Here is a 19,515-nt window from a genome sequence, read left to right as displayed (position 1 = left end):
CTCAAGGCTCTGGGCATCCCCCTGGGAGATGACGCCGAGAAGGTGGGTGCGAGGCTTGGCGACGGCTGGAACCTGGGCGCGAGGGGAGGCGGGCCGAAGCCAGTTTCAGCCTTGCAAGCCCGAGGATATCTTAAACAAAGGGTTTAACCGAGTGGTTTGATGAGGCAAAATAGTGCAAGTAGTAAAATACTGCTTTTTTATTATTATTTATCCGATTTTAAAACCACCTCTTTTCTGAAAGAAGGAACTTCCTTTTTTACATTCCAGCCTGCCTGAGTCAGTGCAGCATGGACTATTGACCTAAAATACTATATCCGTTTGCCATTCATGACTAAGGGCCTATCCGGTCTGTGTCTGAATAGGCCTGTGTGGCTTGATGCCCATTGGAGCAGTTTGTGTACACTACAGTGCCGTTCTGTCAGAAGTTACAACAGGAACTACATTGACTGCAGTGCCACAAAATTACCACGTTGAGGTTATGCCGTGGTAAGAAGGTTACAGTTCTGAGCATCAGCACTGCCTAAGGTAATTTGCTGTCTAAGGTGATGCCCTGCCTTCTGTTGTACACATGTGGGAGTCAGCTGTACCAAGAGTTGTTTTCAACACTGGTGATGGGGCAACACACCTAAGGGTAACGGCTTAAACTGCTTTGCACTCAAGGTAGCTGCCAGGGGCGGACTTTGCTAATATAGCGCCCTAAGCAAGGACATAATTTGCCCCTTGCCCAATATTTCTTATTTTTGTGCTCTTCTCCCTCTCACCTTCCGTTCTGTGGATGCTGTCAAGTGCACTACATCACAGTTGTGGCAACTCAAACACCCGCCTGACCAGGGCCTAACTTTGAGTAGGTACCTGTGTAAATATAGGGATGATGATGAGGAGGATGATTATTATTTTACACCCCGCCGGCTTGACACCCTGTGCAGGGGAACCACCCACACTGCCTTAAATCCGGTGCTGTTGCCTCACACCCCTCAGGATATTTAGGAAGGACATTAAAAGCCCTTAATAGACTGGTACAGTGGTACCTTGGGTTAAGTACTTAATTCATTCTGGAGGTCTGTACTTAACCTGAAACTGTTCTTAACCAGAAGCACCACTTTAGCTAAAGTGGCCTCCTGCTGCCGCTGCGCCGCCGGAGCACGACTTTTGTTTCCATCCTGAAGCAAAGTTCTTAACCTGAAGCACTATTTCAGGGTTAGCGGACTCTGTAACCTGAAGCGTATGTAACCCAAGGTACTGTACTACCTCCTCCCATGGGACACAGGTGGCGCTGTGGGTTAAACCACAGAGCCTAGGACTTGCTGATCAGAAGGTCGGCGGTTTGAATCCCCGCGACGGGGTGAGCTCCTGTTGCTCGGTCCCTGCTCCTGCCAGCCTAGCAGTTTGAAAGCACATCAAAGTGCAAGTAGATAAATAGGTACCGCTCTGGCGGGAAGGTAAACGGCGTTTCCGTGCGCTGCTCTGGTTCTCCAGAAGCGGCTTAGTCATGCTGGCCACATGACCCAGAAGCTGTACGCCGGATCCCTCGGCCAGTAAAGCGAGATGAGTGGTGCAACCCCAGTCGGCCACGACTGGACCTAATGGTCAGGGGTCCCTTTACCTTTACCTTTACCTTTACCTCCTCCCATATTCCTAAAAGTATCTCTTTGGTGGTGGCTGATGAGTGTGGTTTTTGCCATTTTTACATTTGGGGCCAGGAACTTTCCCCTGGAATGTCCACCTGCCCTCCTTTCTCCAGGCCTTTTGCAATGCTGTGAAGATTTATCCCCCTGCCTCCAGCAAATTCTATGAAGTTGATGTTCTTGTTGACTTGTTTTAATTTGTTCCCATTACTCTATTTTTTGCTTTCATTTTTATTTATTTTTTAATTATTCCTGTAAGCTACTTTGGACACTTGTGCTGTGGCAATTTTACACAATACATATACAGGTACTCTATGTGACAGGCTACTGATCTAAGAATAAAAGGAATGTGCCTGCCAGAATCATCTGTGGGAGAGGATTTATGTTCTCATGTTTCAGGAGCCACGTACAGGGGTGACAGCACTAATGAAGGTCCAATGCGTTCTGCTTGAGGCAGAAAAGCCAAATGTTGTTCCCACATAGTGGTGAGACTATAATAATAAAGAATGAAGTAAATAACAATTTGCTGCTCTTCAATGCCCTGGCCTCCTGCCTTACGGTGATATGGACCTATTTTTTTTAGGGAAGACAGCTACTTTGAACTGCATAATCGCTATGAATCTTGCATTCCTAGAACTTGTGCTAGCAAACCTGTTGTACTGGCCTTGACAAAAATGTATCTGCAGTATACTCATGGTTAGTATAATAGCAACAAGTGCGCAAGCTACTTGAATATACATGTATGTATGTCTGGGAAGGAAGGTTGAATCTAGATATTTATGCCCATGTAGAAGATATTTCTGTTTTAAAGCACATAAATGCATTACACATAGATGCTCACAACCAACTGGAATGAGACCCGAACCAATAAACTTTAAAATGATCAATACTTTTTTGGGGGCAGGGGGTTAATCTCTGTTATGTACCTCTAAGTCATTGTTCAGTGATGTTCTTCATAAAATAGAATTCATGATGCCACTGTGATTAGTTGCACATCATTTGTATGTTGCTAAGGTAGCCTAAATATCTCATTAGGCTAATTAATACTGGCATTTGAAACCTGTTTTAGGGTTTGCTTTTGTGGCTTATTAACACGAAGCAGCAGCTCATATTTATGGAAACAATAACATTCTCTGCATATTATTTTGAGCAATTCATGTATTACAGCTAGCTGCATAGGTAGTAATGACTGTATTAAAGCTATCTGTGTACAGCAGGCTTCCTCAAACTTGGCCCTCCAGATGTTTTTGGCCTACAACTCCTATGATCCCTAGCTAGCAGGACCAGTGGTCAGGGATGATGGGAATTGTAGTCTCAAAAACGTCTGGAGGGCCGAGTTTGAGGAAGCCTGGTGTACGGGGTTAGCCATTTAAGCTAGTGGCGATTGGCACTTAAAGTGGCAGTGCATTCCATAAGACATAGTTGTGTGAAGAGGTATTCTCTTATGGATATCTGCAGCCTGCTGCCAATTAACTTCTGAACGTGACCTACTTCTTCATATTTAATACATTTTGTTGTTTTGTTTACATGGTATAATATTTAAGGTTAAATTTTGCTAAATAAGTACTTTTCCAAGAAAGAAAGTCAGAGCGTTGCCCGAGCTCCTTTCCAGGCACTGCTACATTTAAGTAGAGACCATATCTAGGCCTGCTTATTTTTTGAATCACTTAGAAATTTTCTCGCAGTCCGATTCTATTTAGAGGTAGGCAGCAGAGTATGCTAGGAGGCTGAAATGGTGGTTTTTTCATGTTAGATTTTTGCCCATTTATTCTTTAGCACAAGCATTCCACCAGAGTAGCCAGAGGCGGAGAACGTTATTATCAGCTATCAAGACAGAACAGCTCAGCTTTGCATTGCCTTTCGGCTGCTTTTTCCTCTTGCGTATGAGATAATAACAACAACAATAATTTTATTGTTTATACCCTTCCCATTTGCTTCCAGCAAAATAAAAAGTAAAATAAAACGTCAGGCATTAAAAATCACAGTCTCATGTTTCTCATAACGCTCTAATGACGTTCTGTAGCCCAGTAGATAGAAGGCTATCAGGGAATTGGGCAGGGACAAACAGATGCAGAATGCAGGCAAGGTATTGGGTTTTCCTCCATGGTAAAACACATCAGAATACATTTGGAGCAGTTCCTATGAAAAGATACAGGCAGAAAGTGTTATTCTGGTTAAATAGGATGTGAGGATGCATCACTGCGGGCGGGAATGCTACCTTTGTAATGCTTCAGTGATAAGATTCCATACATCACATCCAAGAAGAGAACACTGTTTAGCTAAATTAATTACTGTATTGCACTTAATTGTCCACATTTCCAGGAAATGTATGCAATTCTATTAACTAAAAGTGCAGAAATGATTTGTGCAGAAAAGGAGAAACCTCTCTTTTGGAATGCGTTTTTGAAATACTATAAGCACCATTACTAATTTTTCTTCAATATGCATTTTTATTAAACAGAAAATTTTCAGAGCTGGAGATACTAACCAAGATGGCCGGCTGGACTTTGAAGAATTTACACGCTATCTTAAAGACCATGAGAAGAAAATGAAATTAGCCTTTAAAAGTCTGGACAAAAACAACGATGGTAGGATCCAATTTTCCACCATATCTGTTGTGTTAAGATACACAAAGGAGTCTATTTCTTTCAAGTCAATCTAAAATTCTCAGTGCAACACAGAAATAAAATGTAAGCATTAATTATGTAATTATGTTAAGAGATCAGCACTAAAAATGTAAACATGACATAAACAAGAAAGTATCATAATACAATATATAATTAACATTTTCAATAGATTTATATTAAAGAATGAAAACTGTCAGTGAGCTGGTTTGGAAAGTCATATGTAATAAACCAATATATGAATCAGCTTTTTCCAAGTAACTGCAGTTTGCTGTCTGCTCTGAACCAACTTCTCCACATAGGAACATAGGAAACTGCTTTATACAGAGTCAGACATTGGTCCATCTACCTGGACCTTGTTCCTAGTATTTTTTATGCTCTTTTTCTGGCGTACATCTTTATATTGTTTGTTTGTATACTGACCAATTCCCCATTTCCAAATCCCTGGTGCTCTTTTGACTATCTGTAATAACATTCAAATATTTAAAAGTCTGCAGAGCCCTTCAGCTCATTTGTCTTTTTTCTCCCTCCCTCTTATAAAGGAGTAATTGATGCCTCAGAAATTGTTCAGTCCCTCAAGATCTTGGGTATAGATATTTCAGAAAAACAAGCAACGAAGATTCTACAAAGGTCAGCACCTGCTATTATTTTAAATTGAGTAGCACTGAGGCCACCTCCCCCCTGCTGAAGTCTCATCCCACTGGGATATGTAACTATTTTCCAGCCTCTCTCTTTGCTTGGTGACAAGTGAGTCTTGCTGATATAATCTTTTACACTATTTTCTAGAAGCATAACTTAGGTTGACAAGGTAAACCATGGCTTCTCTGTGGCCATCTTTGCACACTATACTATGGTTTATCCTGACATGCTCAAGCTGGAAGAAGCCCGAGTAAGCCTCATCTTTTTGTACACAAATATACAAACTGTAAACTCATTGAATACCACTAGAAGCTTAAGTTGTCGTCGTATGTGAACCAGGAGCTCTGGTTCATAACAAACTTCAGTTGATTTAACAAACCAAAGCTTCACTATGCATGGCTAGAAGTTGGTTTGTTTTGAATATTGCATAGAATTCTAATTATATCACTTTGAATTTTTAGCATAGATGCTGACGGGACAATGTCAGTGGACTGGAATGAATGGCGGGACCATTTCCTATTTAATCCCGCTACAGACATTCAAGGAATCATTCGATACTGGAAACATTCTACAGTGAGTATGCATTACATTTCTTATGGTAGTCATAGTGCAGACAAATTTGAGCAGGATTTATTAATGAGTTGCGTTTGCAGAAGTGCATGTTGGGGGCATGCTTTGGTTCCACCAGTCTTAGGCTGCTACTGTAACCCTCAAGCTGCAGGGGCTCTGCTACCGTTAAGATTATGGCTCTATGTATGCTTATTGTAGGTAGGGGGTGGGGTCCCATCAAAGTCAGTGAAAATGGTTACCTGGTAAATATGTTTATTTTAGAACATCCTTCTAAAGAGGTCTCCTGTTTTGGAGGAGGATCAAAATATAGAGAGTTTGGGGCTGGTGGCAGCAACCCTCTTTTTGAAGAGCATAGATAGAATAATTCTTAGAACATGCCAAACCTTGTATAGAAGCGGTTGCTTGGGTTTGGAATACTGAGGAGAAAAGGTTTAGCTAGTAATCCAAAGTGTCTTGAAAATAGGTTTGTTTATAATAAACTCTTGCAAATGTAAATGCGCATTTCCATTCTGAATTCTCAGTCAGTAATTCACTGTTAAAAAGTGTGGCTGTCAAGCTGAATTCTGTTTGATTTCATCCCATTTCTGATAGAGTTAGAATCAGAGTTTAAGAGCAGCTGCATTTTGTATTGACAGGGTGTCTAAAAGATGAGTAAAATCTGAGAGAATATTGATATTTAAAATTAAAATACCGGTATTATTGATAGACTATGACTGTAGCTTAAATACGTCTTAAAAGCATACGTACATTATAAGCCCATTACAACTTCAGTTTATTGGAGATGTCTTTTGAGGCCTGACGAATTATATCATAAAATAGATTTTTATATAGATCATGGTGCCAAAATGTAAGCTAGTTAGTGAATTATGAAGAGGAAAAGTCTATATTTAAACTACTTATATAGAAAATTGTTGTCTTTTTTTCTTCAGTAATTTTATCAAAGATTCATTCCTTTAACCATGAGAATGGCCACCATAGTAGCAAATTTCCTGTTGGTTCATCCCATAGAACTGCTGCAGCATTTCAAAGCCCACAACCATTGCCCTGGTCTTCACAACACAACTGTTTCATAGCAGTAACAATTCCATGATAAGAACATGTGCAAACTGGCTGTGTTCATGTGATTGCATAACTTTTAATGTTGTAGCAGCATCCTATGGAAAAAAAAACCAGTGCTACTGCATTGTTTAAAGCAGGGAGTGAAGAAAATCTGGAGGCCCTCCAGGCTAAGGTTTATTTTGAATATAGACTACATTATACCACAGATGGTCAAAAAGCAGTTTGCACCACAATAAGAAAGACAACAATGTCGTGTTTCAAACAAAGAAAATGTACTGGTAATCAAGTTCTGTAAATAGGCATAGGACAACTTGCTTAACCTGTCTGCTGAAATAGAAAGGATTGTGTTTTATACATGTAAAAATACCAATAAACTATATTTGAATCATGCAATCTGGTAGAAGGGGGGGCGAACTAATCATAGATTTGCCAAACTGATTATCTTGCAAAGCAAGATGGGTGTCTTTTATTTTTTTAAAATAACATAATAATTCAATGGAGATAGAAATACTTGGATGAATTACAAGTAACTGGGCTGATAATCTTTTTAGGAAGTTGTCAAAAGGTTAATCTTGGTAATCCTTAAAAGCTGCCGGGAAGAAAGTCGAACTGTGCTTTGTAGCCATTAGGATTTCAGCACTGTGTCTGGAAAGCGTCGCTCGCCCCCATGCCATGTCTCTTTTACAGAAGTATACGAGGCAGAAATTTACTATCATTTTTAATGATGATGGCGCGGTTTTTGAAATGGTGGGTTTTTAGACTGTACGGTTTCAGATGTAGTCAGGAAAAAATACATATGCTTCCTTTCTCTTCTGCTTGGAATTGCCCCTGTGGGAGTTCTGTAACAATGAGGGCTCTTTGTTGAAAGGCAAGGCTGTTGGATGCTGATCTAACTCTTTTGCTTTGCATCTTAACAGGTACTGGACATTGGAGACAGCTTGACTATCCCAGACGAATTCACAGAAGAGGAGAAAAAGACTGGGCAGTGGTGGAGACAGCTTTTGTCAGGAGGGGTTGCTGGTGCAGTATCTCGAACGGGAACAGCGCCACTGGACCGCCTTAAAGTCATGATGCAGGTGGGTTCCTTTAAAGCTTAGCCCCCAGGATCCATATCCAGACATCCAGACCCAAAGGGTTGAACACACCTGGTGCGATTTTTAATTTTGAAGACCAGGCCGCCATGTTGAATTAAAAAAAGATTTGCGGAAGTGCCTGCTCCTTCTATAGTAATTTGCCCCGAGTCCTATAAACGCAAGGCCTTCTGGGACAGGGCTGACAGGTTTTGTGCCTCTTTGGCCTACTGGGTATCTTCTCTTGCCCTTCCTAAGAAATAAAATTGAATCATGAGATACCAGCTGTTTTTGAGAGAAGCTCCATGCATAAAGAGGTTATTTATAGGAACCTATTTTTAGAGAGCCCACGAGTGCTAGTCATTATGTAAATAGGAAATGCATTTGTTGCAATGGGTTGTTAATTCAAATATAACATGAATATATGCAGGAAGGACCTAATAATTGACTGGGGCTTTCAGTGCAAGCCTGTATGTGTCTGCTCAAAGATAAGCCCCATTGACTGGGGTAGGTAAGTGTGATAGGATTGCAGCTTTAGGTCTGGGTCTGGAATCTCCTCAGTTCAGCATTAGGATGTTGGACGCATCTTGCTGCTGATTCTCTACAGGTTGTTTCTGTTCTGCTAGCAAAACAGAACTTCTGTTTCCTCCCTCCCCACCCCATACCCCCTAAATGTGTTCTGGAGAATCCCCCAGAACTGCAACATTGGATCCGGCCCTAAATGCAGTGCCATTACTTGACTGCTAGATCTGTTGAGTAAAAATCATGTAAGCAGTGCATGTCCTCATCACATGTAATGCCAAGAAGACTTGGCATTGTGGAATGCAATCTGTTCCTGGGGAAAAAAATCGCACTTGGAGGCAATGTAATATCTGCAGTGTATTTTTATGGGCATGCAGTTGTATTTATTTTTGAACTTCCTTAGCCTCAGACCATATATTATAGTAGCGTTTTGTTCTTGGTTTTTAACTGAAAGCAGCTCAGGCTGTATATTAGTGGAGTGAGGGCAGGACTAGGAGAGGCTGCTTAACCCTTTCCCTGCCAGCTATTTCCTCCTCACCAGCTACGTTTTGATTTGTAGGGTGAAAGTTCTACCTTCCAACTAAGAAACTGTTTTAAAGAGGACAGCTTTGAACTGAAAAAGTACAGGAAGGGAAAGGGATAGACAGTTTTTCCTTCTTTTCCTTCACTATTTATGATACAGCTTCCCCCAGGCTGATTCGGGATTCTTTAAATGCAGAGGAATTTGACTTTGCTTAACATGTTGTTTAGGCCTTAACCTGTGTTTCAGGTGTAAGCCAGGAAAAGTAACAGCTAGCATAGAATTTGGAATGGCTCCCTCCTTAAAGGGTTTGCACACTTTATTTCTTTTTAGAAAGAAAAGAAGAGTTATACTATCAATTCAGCTTTCTATGTGTATCAAACAATTATGTTTTCTCTTTCTTTGCTAAAGGTCCATGGCTCAAAGGGGAAAATGAACATAAAAGGTGGCTTGCAGCAGATGGTTAAAGAAGGAGGCGTCCGTTCACTTTGGAGAGGAAATGGTGTCAATGTTGTTAAAATTGCACCTGAAACAGCTATTAAGTTCTGGGCATATGAACGGGTAAGATGTTAAATGACAGTGATCGGCATGAAATGAAGGAAAGCCAGCTGAGCACACAAGAAGTTCCGTTTGTGCAATGTATGAAGTTGTTTTGTTTTTCTTTCTTTCTTACCTTTGAGAAAGAAAAAATCTTGGGTGATTTAAATTTGATTTCAAAGGCGCTTTAAAATGTTCACCACCACATGCTGGGTTTCAGCCTTGTCACCTCAGCTCTGCGTCAGCATCTGTATGGCAAAATGTTGATTAGCCCAGCCTGCACTTCACGGCCAGGATTCTTCTAAGGTCAGCATTAACTGAGCTGTAGTAAGATGGGCCTCACCATGGATTTCAGTGTTATATTTACCTCTGAATCAGCTTTAGTAGGTTATATAACATCCTAATCCTCCTGCAGGAGAAAGTGCCTCCTGAGATGGAACTTTAGCTCTCCTCCTCCTCTTCCTCCTCCCTCTTTACCAGTGTTCCCCTTGAATTGCAAACTTCTGAAAGCTCAATCATAAAAACGTGCTTTAAAAAGTCACATAGATATCCTGCCCTTCCTCCAAGTCACGCAGGATGACACACACACAGAATAGACCCATTTTATCTGCGTGACAATATTACAAAGTCAGTTCAGTTGAGAGTGACTTGCTTGGGGCTCATCCTGCATGTTTCATGCCTGAATGGGGATTTCAACTTTGCGCAGTAAACCTAGGGTACAACTCACTACACTGGCTTGAAAATTGAACTAGAAATGCTGTGTTTCCCAATGGTATCTTAAAAACAAACAAACTGAAAATATATTTTCTGACACATGTTGAAAAGAGGGAGAAAATGGCTGAAGCCTTGAGCTTTGTTATTCTGGGTCAGATTAAAAAAATGATGTCTATTGACGGCAAAGTTCCATGGTCTAGCGCTGTCTGCTACAAGCTCTGAATGAATCTAATGGCCAATGTCTTAACACAAACATTTTAAATTAGTGGTTACGGATTTAATCTACATATTTCAAAGGCTTTACATCTGTATTATTTACCGCGTTCTATCTTACAGAGTTTAATTTTAACCTGCTTTTATTTACATGTTCTCTATTGCTGAATACGTCCGTATTGCTTAACTGTAATCAGTCGATTCTGATTCTGCCTGTGATATTGGGGGACGGGACGGGACGGTTAACTAGAAATTAATTAGAAAAATGCTGAGGTTTGGAGAGGAAGAAATATGGAAATAAAGAATCTTGTCAGGCCTCTTAATCAGGATGTAAGCCCGGTTTCTCAGTTGAAATGACAGACCAGTGAATCAGGTGCTGATTCAGCCATCAGCTTTGCTTCAGGAAGTTGACTCTTTTTTATGGGATTTTAAATAATAATAAAAAAGAGTGGCATGTGCATTTTCCATTTAAGCATTTGCAATCTTATTTATTTGTGGTTTTTGTGTGTGTGTGTGTGTGTGTGTACACCACACACACACACACACACACACACACACAGATTAAAAATAGTTGCAAAACTGCTCTGGAGTGGTGAAGGAGGTGGCTTAGTGATATCACAGGTGCCAGCAAGTCAATCTCACTCCTCGCAGGAGTTGCTACTATAACATACAGAGCAGGCATCTTCAGAGCCTGGTCCTGGAAAGGGAAAGTGTTTTTCATCCACACTTCTGGAATTGGAGCTGGTATAGCTCAGTTGGAAGAACATGAGGTTTGTTGTGCTGCTATAAAAACATTACAACTGTCTTCACTCATTAAGAGACAGAGATTAAAAATCTCCAGGATAGGATGCTCTGTAACTGTGGAGGAGACCCTTGCGAGTGCCTCTCTTCACATCCTCAGTTGGGTGATGGTTGGCATTGTCAAAAAAACTCAACAGCAGCCCATCATAGAGATTTACACAAGGGATAGAGACATTATTGCGGCGACAGTGAGCTGCCTATGTGCAGGACTTTGCCATGTAGACCAGCAACTCCTCCCACAAACTAACATGGCTGGTGTTCTTGATCCTGCTGAGCGGTTCTGTTGGCTGCTTGTGACTATATGGGGAAGAACGTGACCTTTTCTATCACTGTGTGTTTTAATATTCAGTATAAGAAGATGTTCGTTGATGAAGGGGGAAAGATCGGCACTGCCGAAAGGTTTATGTCTGGTTCCCTGGCTGGAGCGACTGCACAGACTTCTATTTATCCCATGGAGGTCAGTTTTGGATTGACTGCTCTGTTTGTGAACATGCACCATCTATCCTTTTTCTGAGAAACGGCTTTTTTGTAGATAGTGTGGTCAGCACTTTGGCCAGCATTCTGCAAACTTCTTTAAAAATTATTTCCAAATCTTTGAACTGAGGTGAGTGCTGCAGCGTGATCCTAGATCATTGGCAGAATGCACACTTCACATGCATGAAGGCTCATCTTGGGTATCAGAACTGGCAATGGCACCTGCTTGAGACCATGGAGGTTTTCCTAGTAAGATTAAGAAGGATCGAGGAGGATGAAGCATTAGTCCGAGTTGGTATGCAATGGATCTCTGTTATCAGAGGCCCCAGGCAACCTTAGCGGCTAGGAGCAGTGGCAGACTTGGGTACTATGGCGCCTTGTGTGAGCCCAAAATTTGGCACTCCCCTCATCCCAGTTCTCACGCTGCCTTCCCAAAGGCAGGTAAGTAGGCACCTTGGTTTGGGAAGGAGAGACAAGGGCTCAGGCAGGGTCCCAGGGCCCTCCCACCTCCTTCCCAAAGCTGGAAAAGCACAAACTAGGACCTTGTCTGAGCCTCACGCCTCCTTCCCAAAGCCCAGTGCCTCGTTTACCAAGCTTTGAGTTTAGTGCCCATTGTGTGCACACCACTTCCACAGCCCTAAATCTACCCCTGCTAGGAGTGCCTTCTACCAACTTTGACTGGCAATACAGCTGTGTGTGTGTGCGCGCGCATGCACGCAGGCACGCGCACTCTGCACTCATTCGTTCGTGCATGCATGCATGCATACATACAAGAGAGTGAATAGCAGATTTTAGTAATGCAGTATTTTGATTAACTTCAACAGTTTTTCTCCACCTTAGGTATTAAAGACCAGACTGGCTGTGGGTAAAACAGGACAATACTCTGGAATGTTTGATTGTGCTAAGAAGATATTAAAAGGAGAAGGCGTGAAGGCTTTTTACAAAGGTTATATTCCCAATATTTTGGGCATCATTCCTTATGCTGGCATAGATCTGGCTGTTTATGAGGTGAGTGGAGTTCACTGGCATATCCCATGACAATATAACTAAAGGAGCATTGATGGTTATGTTAGACCTAGATTGGGGAAAGAGACCCGAGCTCGCATGTCTGCTTAACTCAATGTCTGCCAAAGCTCATTTGGCTACCTTGTTCCAGGTATTGCCTCACTGATCTGGTTGTTGTGTAGATGAAGTGGACTTATCCCTGTGTGTACTACCCTGAGCTCATTGGACAAAAGGCAGGATATAAATGGAATTAAATTGTGATTAATAAAACACTCTTCTTAGATTCCATTCTCCAAGCTATTTACTCTGGAGTACCTCAACACATTCCTAGAAGGATGACTCCCAAGTGAATTCTTTGCCAGTTGATGCCAAGCATAACCAGATATTTGTGTGTTACATAACCTCAATAACAACTGAACCTTCAGCATAATTTTGTGTATTTGCAGTGTTGCATTGGTGTAGTTGTTGTTTCAGTACTGCTACCTAGTGAATCCTGGAGTCAGGCTATTAGCCATTTTAAAAACATATTTACACCTGAATCTGATGTTACCTTCATTATATGCATTAAATCTTTTTCTGAATGACTGTTCCTGCAGGGACATAGGTCTATTGGTGTGTGACCATTCTCTGCCACGACCTTCTAAGATCTGATTCAGATGTGCAAAACAATATGTGATATAGTCCTTTCTGAACTCTTAACAGAGGGACTGCATGTCTGACTGGAATCCTCATCTAAAGACCCCTTGCATTTGGCAAACTGGAAGAAATTTTTTAGCTTATTCCCCTGGTCACCCGGGCATGCTAATTTTCTATATTCAGGAAGTTTTAAAAACGTGTGGTAGCATTCAAATATGCACTCTCCCACCTATAGTTTGAAGTACAATCCAGGAAGGATTGCAACAGGTGCTATTTCTAGCTATTTTAACTCAGATTAATATGCCTGGAAACCAGACAAACAAGTATTATTTGCTGAGATAATAATTGCCCTGCACAGTGATACAAGTGAGCCTGTAGGGTGTAATGTAGATTGACTGCTGAGTAGCTGTCTAAACGTTCGCTGTTTCCACTTTTCAGTAAGCTGAGATCTCAACACGGCAAAATCATGTATTTTTAATTTTGTAATGAAAGAGGGAAGTCACTGAACCAGAATTATTTAGCGAGTCTAACTGCAAAAAGTAATTTCTCCTCCTTTTGGTGTCAATACTATAGCCAGGATCACATTCTGGGTTAATGAGCCAAACTATACATGAATTGTGTGCATGCATCTCCTTTACTGCCAATTCATTTGTTCCTTCTTCTTGAGTGGCAAAACAAATCAGATCTGCCATTGCTAGCCATTGTTTCCTGCTTACATGCAATCCTGGTAAACAATGGTCAGTGGCTTCCAAACAAGGGTAGTATATCTTGTATATATTTGGGTTCTGTATTTCAGTCCTTAGACTTTTTACAAACCCTTCTAACATGTGCACGTGTACGCACACAGGCACGGTATCTGCCAATGTAGGGTTGGGGTTTGCGTTTAGTGGGGTCTGAGGAAGAGACTATTTGGTGCATGGGATATTAAGGTAAGTGGGGGAAGTTGAAGGATGTGTGGAATAGTGGGGTGGTGTTTGGGAAGTTTTAACAGCTGGGAGAGTGTAGAGAGGGATTAACTGGGTGAGAATGGGTGTAGGAGACTGCTTGTTCAAATCCATTAATCTCAGATGTCAGTTTATATAAGGAACAATGAAAACAAACCAATATTAAACACGCTGGCTGTTGTTAGCCCTGGGTAACTCAGTGAAACCCACACTTACAGGGTTTGAACAGTGCTGTTAGCACAGCAAGACCCTAACAAAGCTACTTTGCAAAGTGAGGTCTGCTCCACAAAAGCTTATGCCACAGTAAATGTGTAGGTTTTTTAGGAGTTAGCAAACAGACTAACTAGAAATAGTTCTCTAACACTGCTGCCTTTCTGAGGTTCATGCTACGTTACTTAGCCCCACCGCTGCTGTCACTTATAAAGCAGCCTCCTCTCATTATAACTGCAATACATTAATCTTAACACATTTAAGCATGCCTCATGCTGAAATAATTTTGTACTGCTGTTTTCTGCATTTGCTACCTGTCAGCCATTTATTATGCCAACTCTGATTAGCTGGTGTCGTGCTTTCTTGTTCTGTAATACCCTGCACCAGCTTCACTAACAAGTGTACTTAAGTCTAATTTCTCTCCCATCTACATAACTGATTTTTTATTTTTACAAGTGATAATTAACATGTTCCATAGCTTCCCAGTGCTTATGAAACCCCTTATTACTTCATTCATTACGCTGCAGGCATGACTCTAAAATCTTACAACTAATTTAGGCTGCAATCCTTAACCCCACTTACCCGGGAGTAAGCCTCGCTGAATTCAGTAGGACTTACCTCTGACTGGACATGGTTAGGATTGTGATGACAGGTTGGAAAGAGATGAGAGTCGGTCCCGCCTCTCATGGACCAATATGCACTTGTAAAATATGCAGATAGTGAGTTTAGGAATTGACCTGACATGTTTCTCATGTGAATACTTGGCCATTATGGTTTTTTTAAGGTAAAGTTCAATTAACTGCATCAGTGTTCTCTTGGCAGGCTTTGAAGAAGAACTGGCTAGAAAAATATGCAACAGACTCTGCCAACCCTGGTGTACTTGTATTGCTGGCATGTGGTACCGCGTCCAGTACATGTGGCCAGTTAGCCAGTTATCCTCTTGCCCTCATCCGCACTCGAATGCAGGCTCAAGGTGAGTGTTGGTTCCTGTGGTATAGGAGCTTGTTCACCTGTGTTGAGCAAGCTAGGTAAAGGTAAAGGGACCCCTGACCATTAGGTCCAGTCGTGCCCGACTCTGGGGTTGCGGCGCTCATCTCGCTTTATTGGTCGAGGGAGCCGGCGTACAGTTTCCGGGTCATGTGGCCAGCATGACTAAGCCACTTCTGGCGAACCAGAGCAGCGCACGGAAATGCCGTTTACCTTCCCGCCGGAGCAGTACCTATTTATCTACTTGCACTTTGACGTGCTTTCAAACTGCTAGGTTGGCAGGAGCAGGGACCGAGCAACAGGAGCTCACCCCATCGCAGGGATTTGAACCGCCGACCTTCTGATCGGCAAGTCCTAGGCTCTGTGGTTTAACCCACAGCGCCACCTGCTTCCCTGTTGAGCAAGCTACCAAGGCTTTAATACTTTAGGTGCTATTGCCCTCTAAGAGTTTGGCCACATTTTCCTCTTTTTCTTGGTAGGTTCTTCTCTAGTCTACTTGCTACCAGCAATTACTTTACTTCCGAGAATTAAGCCACCCTTTTAAAATACAGCAGACCAGCTTTTGCCAACATAGTGCCCTCTGTAAGTTTTGGACTACAATTCTCATAAATGCCAATCAGCATGACTGTGATGGCTGCAGCTGATGGGAGCTGTAAATTGAAACATCTGGAGGACACTGTGTTGGCAAAAGCTGCTCAAGACGCCTGGTTCACACAATAAGCATGTGAGGCAGTGAACCTCTTTCTGGAATGTTGATTCTTCCGAAGGATTGATTGCATGAAAAACACATTCTATTTTTTGTTAACTTCAAAATACTTTTTAAATGATACTTTTAAGTAATACGTGTCTCTTTCTTTCTCCCTTTTTTTAACCTCTTCCATAGCCATGGTAGAAAGTGGCCCTCAATTATCCATGGTCGGTCTCTTCCAAAGGATTATTGCTAAGGAAGGAGTCCTGGGACTGTACAGAGGCATAGCCCCTAACTTCATGAAGGTGCTCCCTGCTGTCAGCATCAGTTACGTCGTATATGAAAAGATGAAGGAGAACTTGGGAATAGCATAAGAGGAAAGGAGGGAAGAAAAATAGAGGTTTATTACAGAATATGCACACCTGATGAAAACACATTGGATGCTAAATTTATTCATGTTTACAATTGGATTCAAGTCTTCACTGCACCGTTTTTGTGGGGATCCCTTCAAGGAAGGAGAAGAAGACCCACTTTCCTGAAACAGCTGTAAGCCAGGTCTCTTTTTTAAAAAACACCAAATCCGACAACCTCAGGTTCCCAAATCTTAACAGTCAAGAAATATTCGATTGCTAGCCGAGCTGAGTGATGGAAGATCTTAAAGAATGAATCTCTAGTCAATGTAATTTTCTGATTTTTCTAAAATATATTTTACTGAGCTAAATATGTATTTTTATGCAGCTGATCCTGCATTATTAAGATTTGTATTTAGTTGGTCAGTGGATTGTCCCATCTTGCACGTACCAAAAATTTAACTCTCCATTGTGTTTATATTCTGCAATAGGAAAATTGGGTTATTAAAATATAGTTACTTTTTTTTGTTTTTTGGTAAACTTTAGAAAGGCATAGGCAGAAATGCAGAGACAAGCAGAATGCCACGGTACTGTTCCTGAATACATTAGATTCTCTTGTTAACTTAAAATATTAAGGAACAATCTTGACTAAGTCCCATTTTAAAAACATTGGGAGCTATTAGTCATGGCTAGGAAAAGTCTCGTTTTTCTTTCAGTGGGAACTTAGTCGTGACTGACTTTGGCAGGAGAAGTTCTCAGCAGATCATATGCATTGGTCAAATACTTCAATTAGAAATGAATGCAAATTTTAAGTGTCTCGTGGCATTTTGAGTGCTCTGGGCTCCTGTCCATGTAACTTGTAAATGTTTATACCAAAAGCCCAGAGCATTGTTTGATGCCCTTGTTTGATTGCTGCAGAAAACTTGCCTTTAGGGAAAGCCATATCACCTTTTAAGAACAGTGTGCAGTTTCAGAATTTTTTTTTTTAATGTTTTAAACTGATTCTTCATTATCTCTTCCTTGTCTTGGAATGTTTCAACCATTAAGTCTTTGGCCCTATGCAGGTATTACTAGTAAGAAAGTGCAGTGTTTTCCTGCTGGTAACACCGGCTGATTATGTGAAGGTTGAAAAACGCAATTCAAAAGAAGAGCAGGAGTGGGATTACTTGTGCAGTCTTACAGCAACCACAAATTTTCCGTTAGTATTTCTGGAAGTCAGACCTGGCCTCCCTGATGGAACACTGCTCCTTTTTTTAATAGTGGAGACAACTGATAATGGAAAATTCCCTGTCTTTTCTCAGCACCCAAATCAAATAACTGAGTAGACTGGCTGAGAAAAACCAGTTCACCATGGCAATAAAGGACTTTGCCATCCAGTTACAACTTTGCAATCCTAAGTCTATTCTATTCTAAATAAGTCATTCTTAAGTTCGGTAGGACTTGCTATCAAGCAACAGTATTTAGGATCACAGCTTAAATCAGTAGAACGACTGTAAGGAAATGTATGGCAAGCACTGAGCTTATCAGTCAGGCCGGGCATGCAAGAACAGATTGCTGAGAAGACTCTTCCTGCATGCCTTCCTTGCAAGATCTTTTAAAGCACAAACATCTTATTGAATGGATCCTCAGTTTCAGAGTATATTTCAGTTATCCATGAAATTAATGGTTGCTGCTTCTGCATGTCGAACACATCATTAAAATCACATCAATTGCAGACGCTCCCCACCGTCATAGAAGCATATCTGCTTCTTCAAGGTCTACTTATTCTCTTTCTCTTTTATAAAACTTGAGCATGGAAAATTGCACTAAAGTGAATAATCTGTTTTTTTGGTCTTTGAAGCTTCCAACACCAGTTCTAAGAGGTAGATGTGGTGTGGGAAGCAATGCTTCTCTTGAACAACCCATCCTCTGTGCATATACAAAGGACCTAATCCAAGGTCAATTGGAGGAGTGAGTAGGGGCCAATTCTTTTACAGCTTTGCATGACTAGAGAGGTCAGATGGATTACTGCCATCCAGGAAGGTGGCAACTATTTCCATGATCATTCATCTCTGTACTTCTTCTCTGCAATCATTATCACAGAGATGGTTGCAGTTCCCCACTATATAACCCAGTTCATGCTAGCTTTTCTTGATTGTGTTCAATTGGAGCAATTTGGTAGTGTCCCTAGAAATAGCCTAAATCACATCACTACCATTGTCCTCCCTCCCTTGATTTGTATTCCTTTTACCAACTTCTCAATGTTTGTAGGATGGCTTTGTAAGCTTGTACTAGGCACACTTTCTTTTGCATTGGCATTATGTTGATTTATGGAACCATAAAGATAGAGGAAGTGGTTTTCTTTTCCTTCATAATGCTATCTTTTCTCTGTTTTAGTCAGATAATCCCAGCCTCTAGCCCCTCAAAGATTTCACAAATGGGCTGGGGGATCCAAACTTATTTTTTGACTGGTTTGAGAAGCTGATGTGAACTCCAAATAATATAGCCCACCATGGAGAACCCATATTTGCACTTTTTGAGTAGCAATCCCTTTTTTAATTGTTTGCTATGCAGAATGCCGTCTTTAATGAACTTTTGGATGTAACTATGGGCACAATCTAAAAATCATGTTGTTGTAGTAGAGCTTTGGTAGGTGGTTTCCAGTAGATTGTGCCCATCCTTTATGAATGGCAGGGTGGTTTTTTTAGGTTGCAAATCTGTCCCATGATAGAAACCTTCACTCTTTTTGCACTTGATCAAAACCAAAGAATTAATTCAGCAGAAGCACTCTGTAATCTTGTATTGCACGCTGTTACGCATTTGCCTGTTGTAAATGTGATTTTCTAAATCACCTGTGGTTTTTTTTAAAACCCAACTGTAAGCTATACTATGTATGCCTATCTTGTATGTAATTGTAAGGTGACATGACCAGTATGTGAACCAATCTCAGTCATTTTTTTCATATAAGTGCACTTACAAGAATGTTGGTGATGGTGTTTTATTTTGTTGGAAGAATGCATGATATGGTGTAGATCTGATTCCTTTACTTTGTGCCTAAAAAGAACAGGGTTCTAATTGTGATTTTTTGGGTGACTTACTTGGTGAATGCTTTTTATAACCTTTAAATTGATCTGTTTATAATAAACAATGTTTTGTAATGCAGTTGTGAAGTTGCTTTGTAACTAGCTGGAAATGTATTTACTTGTTATATTTATACCTTTCCTTTCTTTTGTGGAACCCAAGACAGTGTATGTATGTATCTGTATGTATTGGCATTTTGGGGGGACAAGGGTGGTGCTGTGGTCTAAACCACTGTGTCTCTTGGGCTTGCTGATCAGAAGGTCAGCA

The 19,515-nt window shown here is 41.1% G+C and overlaps 1 protein-coding gene and 1 long non-coding RNA gene across 3 annotated transcripts; one reads left to right on the top strand and one right to left on the bottom strand.

Moving 5' to 3' along the window:
- Window positions 1-6: 6 nt before the first annotated feature.
- Window positions 7-19,329, top strand: SLC25A24 (solute carrier family 25 member 24). 2 transcript variants are annotated; one of them, XM_083511196.1, is made up of 10 exons: window positions 7-42; window positions 4,087-4,213; window positions 4,792-4,879; window positions 5,350-5,461; window positions 7,435-7,593; window positions 9,041-9,190; window positions 11,244-11,351; window positions 12,209-12,376; window positions 14,986-15,136; window positions 16,034-19,329. In XM_083511196.1, exons 2-10 carry the CDS (start codon window positions 4,174-4,176, stop codon window positions 16,210-16,212), a joined length of 1,155 nt encoding a protein of 384 aa, XP_083367322.1. In that variant the 5' UTR covers window positions 7-42; window positions 4,087-4,173; the 3' UTR covers window positions 16,213-19,329. The 2 variants fall into 2 exon arrangements, with proteins under 2 accessions (XP_083367322.1, XP_083367323.1); XM_083511197.1 differs by lacking the exon at window positions 7-42 and adding an exon at window positions 368-525.
- Window positions 3,518-10,314, bottom strand: LOC310710406. The gene is made up of 2 exons (XR_014528044.1): window positions 9,534-10,314; window positions 3,518-3,764 (listed from the first exon to the last, which is right to left on the bottom strand). It is a non-coding gene; the product is annotated as an uncharacterized lncRNA (long non-coding RNA).
- Window positions 19,330-19,515: the final 186 nt, after the last annotated feature.

The sequence above is a fragment of the Podarcis liolepis genome (genome assembly GCF_965112155.1).
Source record: "Podarcis liolepis genome assembly, chromosome: 6".
In the NCBI taxonomy this organism is placed as follows: Eukaryota; Metazoa; Chordata; class Lepidosauria; order Squamata; family Lacertidae; genus Podarcis; species Podarcis liolepis.
Note: the sequence above shows the minus strand (reverse complement) of the source record. Positions and strands in the feature narration are given on the sequence as shown.